Source organism: Hipposideros armiger, unplaced genomic scaffold, assembly GCF_001890085.2.
Source record: "Hipposideros armiger isolate ML-2016 unplaced genomic scaffold, ASM189008v1 scaffold_133, whole genome shotgun sequence".
In the NCBI taxonomy this organism is placed as follows: domain Eukaryota; kingdom Metazoa; phylum Chordata; class Mammalia; order Chiroptera; family Hipposideridae; genus Hipposideros; species Hipposideros armiger.
Genome location: NW_017731483.1, coordinates 1,809,351 through 1,813,086, shown reverse-complemented (window position 1 = coordinate 1,813,086; position 3,736 = coordinate 1,809,351). Strand labels below are relative to the sequence as shown.

Sequence of the window (3,736 nt, the reverse complement as noted above, 5' to 3'; positions counted from 1 at the left end):
AGAAAGTGGTGGGGAGTGGGTAAGGAGCAAAGATGCAAGGGTGCCATTTATCTTGGCTGATCTAGGATTGTTTTATTTTTGGTTGAAGAGGGAATTTGATTTTCAAGGCTGCAATCTGAGGGACCAGCCAGGACGGTGTCTCCTGGAGCCGTGGGCCTTTTGTAGGCTGCAGGGCCCTCCTGGTGATGTTTTCTTCGGAAGAAGGCCACTCACTGCCTGTGGATGCACTTTACTCTGTGCCAGGCATCAGGCTCAGCGCCAGTGTCACCTCCTTGTCTCCCCGGTGATGGCCCTTATGGTTACAGCCTGTTGGGGGTGCAGCCAGGACTCCCCCCAGTCCACCCTCATACCATCACGCTTCACACATACTGTTTCATGGTGAATTCGCAGGAAACCTGGTGCCCTTGGGCCAGCCAGTAGCCCGTGTGAATGTGGTACGGAAAGAGCGCTGAGCGTCTCCTCCCCAGGGCAGGGTAGGGGCACATCGTGGGGGAAATGGATGCCTGGTGTGCCAACTCAAGTTCACACCTGTGAGTAACAGAGGGCCTGGCCCTGGTCTCCAGCGATGGGCATGGCCTCCTTCCCCAGCCCTGCACCGGAGCCACAGATGAGAGCTGGGTTCCATGTGGGAACCTCGCACCCGGTCCTTCATACCCAAGATTGCTGTGCTCAAGGCTACACTGACAGTCACAGGTTTGCTGAGAAACGAGCAGCCAGGATCACTGTGCAGCCTTGACGCCCTGCCTTGAGGGGGATGGCGGGAACCTCCGTCTGTTGAGGAAGGGCCTGCAAGAGCCCAGAAGAACTGAAACCGAGTACCTGCACACAGTGGGTGCTGTAAGAGCCACCTCTGACTGGGCGACAGGCTGCAGCTGTCCCTCGCACTGCCTTTTCCTCACTCTTCCATCACCCATCAGAGAAGAGGTGACGCTTCTTGTCTCGGCCTGTGAAGTTGGTGGTGGGAGATCAGAGGTTGGACTACTGACCCAGGGCTCTCTGTGCAACTCCACACCAAGTTCCTCTTGGTAGTGGGCAGGGGTTTCCCTGGGAACCTCATCCTCCACCCCCAATGGGCTGTGACCACAGGTGCAAGGCTCAGGAAACAGGCTTCAGTTGACGGGAGCTGGGCCTGGAATCTATAGGCTCACCCCGCATCCGAGAGGCAATGTCCCAGAAAGACAGAAGCCCTAAATCCACAGGGTCCCGGCTCCTCAGGGAGCCAGGAGGGGGACGGGCCCTGCAGAGACGCCCACAGAAACAGCAGCCAGGGATGTCCCAGGATGGGAAGGCCCTAGCGGTGGGACACCCTGGTACCCTGGGCTCACCCAGGGGCAAGTGGTTACTGAGAATCATGTAAGTTCTAAAGCCTGTGAACTAGTTCCCATATTTCCAGTGTTTTATACAGATAAACTCAGAGCATGTTCAAGGTTCCCTCTAAAGATAGCACTCTTGCTTGTCTGCGTGCTAACCTCTGAGGAAGTGAGAAAGGGAAGCATCCCTGGGTATGTGCTCACGAGGAGATAACCCAGTCAGTGCCATCACTGAGACAGTGTTCTGATGGGAAGGGCACTTGCCCAGTGTCACACGGTGATGGGCTCAGAGGGCTGGACCGCTGTTCCATGGCTGCCCTCCTGTGGGCCTGCCAGTCTAGGGCGAAAAAGGGCTTTGCGAGTGCAGGTGGCCAAGTCAGGTCTCCCCCTCCCCTTCGTCCTCACTGGTGCAACTCTCAGGTACCACTGGGTCCAGGGATGCCCGGGTCTCCAAGTACTGGGCCTTGAGCTGCTCCAGCTCCCGCAGCTCAGCCTCTAGCGGCTCCCGGTAGGCTGCCCGCAGCTGCCGCAGCTGTTTCATAGGAAAGGGGTTCATGTCATTGAAGGCGATGTCCATCAGCTTCCTGAGGGGAGAGCACAGTCAGCCCAGAGCGCAGCGTCCCCTTCCCAGGCACACCTGTGTTCATTCTGTCCATGTGGCCGAGGTCCCTGGACCCCGCCCTCAGGGAGCTCACCTTCCAGAAAGGAAATGTTGAAAAAGAAGATAGTTTCCACCCAAGTTGCATGTACTGAGACAGGAGGAAGTTTAGGGCTGTTTATGGGAGCACTAAGGAAAAGTTAGTCAGGGAAGGCTTCCGGGAGGGAGTGACACATGAGCAGGTGTGTGGGTGGTGGGAGTGGTGGAGGGGGCAGGCGAGTTCTCACCGGCTGTTGCAAATGGTCTTGGTGAAGAAACGCAAGTACTGGTAGATCTCCAGGCTGTCTTGCAGCCTCAGGATCTCTTCCTCATTGTACTTGAAAATGGCCAAGGCATAGCGGAACACCACCTGGAGGGTAAAGTGGGGGCTCAGGTGGGGCATGGGGGCCAGGGCAGGTAATCCCGACGGAGGAGAACCCACACACCAGGCAGTGTGGGAGTCCCTGGACAGGCTGCAGAGGTTGAAAGCTTGGAGGTGACACGTGTGCAGGGAGGCCATGGGGGAGGGGGAAATTGGATATCCCAGGGGGAGCACAGCTTGGAATCTGGGTATTGGGGCTGAGTCCCCACTCTATCCTGACTTGCCCTGGGACCCTGAGTAAGGCGTTGGCCCAATGGACCTAATGGGACTAATACGGTCCTTACATGGGGCTTCAGCAGAAAATAAATGAAATGAGAAATCCGAGGGTGCTCTGTAAACTGTGAGGTGCAGTATGTTAGCAAGCAGTGTGGAAACAGGGGTAGAGGGTAGGGGAAGGGCCTGCCCAGGGTCTCCTAGCAAGGTCGGGGCAGAGCTGGGACCAGACTCAGTGCCAACCTCCCAATCCAGGGCTCGGTCCTAAGAGGGAGAAGGAGGGGTGGGGGGTTCGATGACTGGAGGGGCAACGGACAGAATAGGAGTGTGCCTCCTGCGCCATGTTCCTGCTTCCTCTCCAGGGAAAGGAACCTCCCTCCAGCCAATTTTAGGAGGCATCCTTGTAGGCAGAACCATCACTTTCCCTCGTGTGTGCAACAGTTTACAAAGCCATGCTCCCAGAAGACGGCCTCAACAGCCCTGACAGATGTCGCTGTCCTCCCATTCTCCAGGGGCAGACTCAAGACCCAGAGGGTGAGGGCAGGCCCAGGACTTGCCGGGACACCCTCCGGCAGCACCCTACCTTGATGCCCTCATATAGGAAGGCGTCCCAGACCTGGAGGAGGATATTGCTGATGAGACTGTCGGCAAAGACCACGAGGAACCAGTTGAAGGTGATGAAGGAGAGGTCCACACGGTGTTGCCCCAGGTGGGCCATCAGCTTGGGCAGCTTCTCCGAAAGGAGGTCCTGGAGCACCCGCTGGTCCACCTGGAGTCCGGAGAGAAGGCCCACCATTAGCTGCTGCCCCAGGGAAGGGGTGCCTCCCTCCTTCACACCCAGCCAGTCCACACACAGTCCTGGAGCTGCTCAGCATGGGTCCCGCCCTGCCCAGGGGGTGCAGAGCACAGGGAAGCGCTAGAGAGCAGCCTGGCTGGGAGAAGGTACCCTGACAGACACTCTGCTCCTGGGCGGGAGCATCGGACTTTGGCGCAGGTCTCTGGGGGCTGTTAAGGTTTTGGCCAGGGCAGTTTCGACTCCTTCCCTGCCTGAACCTCGAGCCGAGCAGGAGCTCAGGCGTGTATGGGCAACTCCATGGCTGTTTCTCTACACCCATTTTGGGCCTGACGCATCAGATGCTCAGTGCATGTCTGGGATGAGGTCCTGGGGAAGGCGGGCGTTGGGGGAAATCACAC

General features: G+C 57.9%; 1 protein-coding gene across 1 annotated transcript in view; it reads right to left on the bottom strand.

Moving 5' to 3' along the window:
- TBC1D2 (TBC1 domain family member 2) overlaps positions 1–3,736 on the bottom strand; it is a 51,798-nt gene continuing 48,062 nt past the window's right edge. Inside the window, exons 9-11 of the mRNA XM_019649474.1 lie at positions 3,126–3,311; positions 2,196–2,317; positions 1–1,894 (exon numbers count right to left, since the gene is read on the bottom strand). Coding sequence (XP_019505019.1) covers positions 1,687–1,894; positions 2,196–2,317; positions 3,126–3,311 — 516 coding nt within the window. The 3' untranslated portion in view covers positions 1–1,686. The remainder of the gene's footprint in view (positions 1,895–2,195; positions 2,318–3,125; positions 3,312–3,736) is intronic.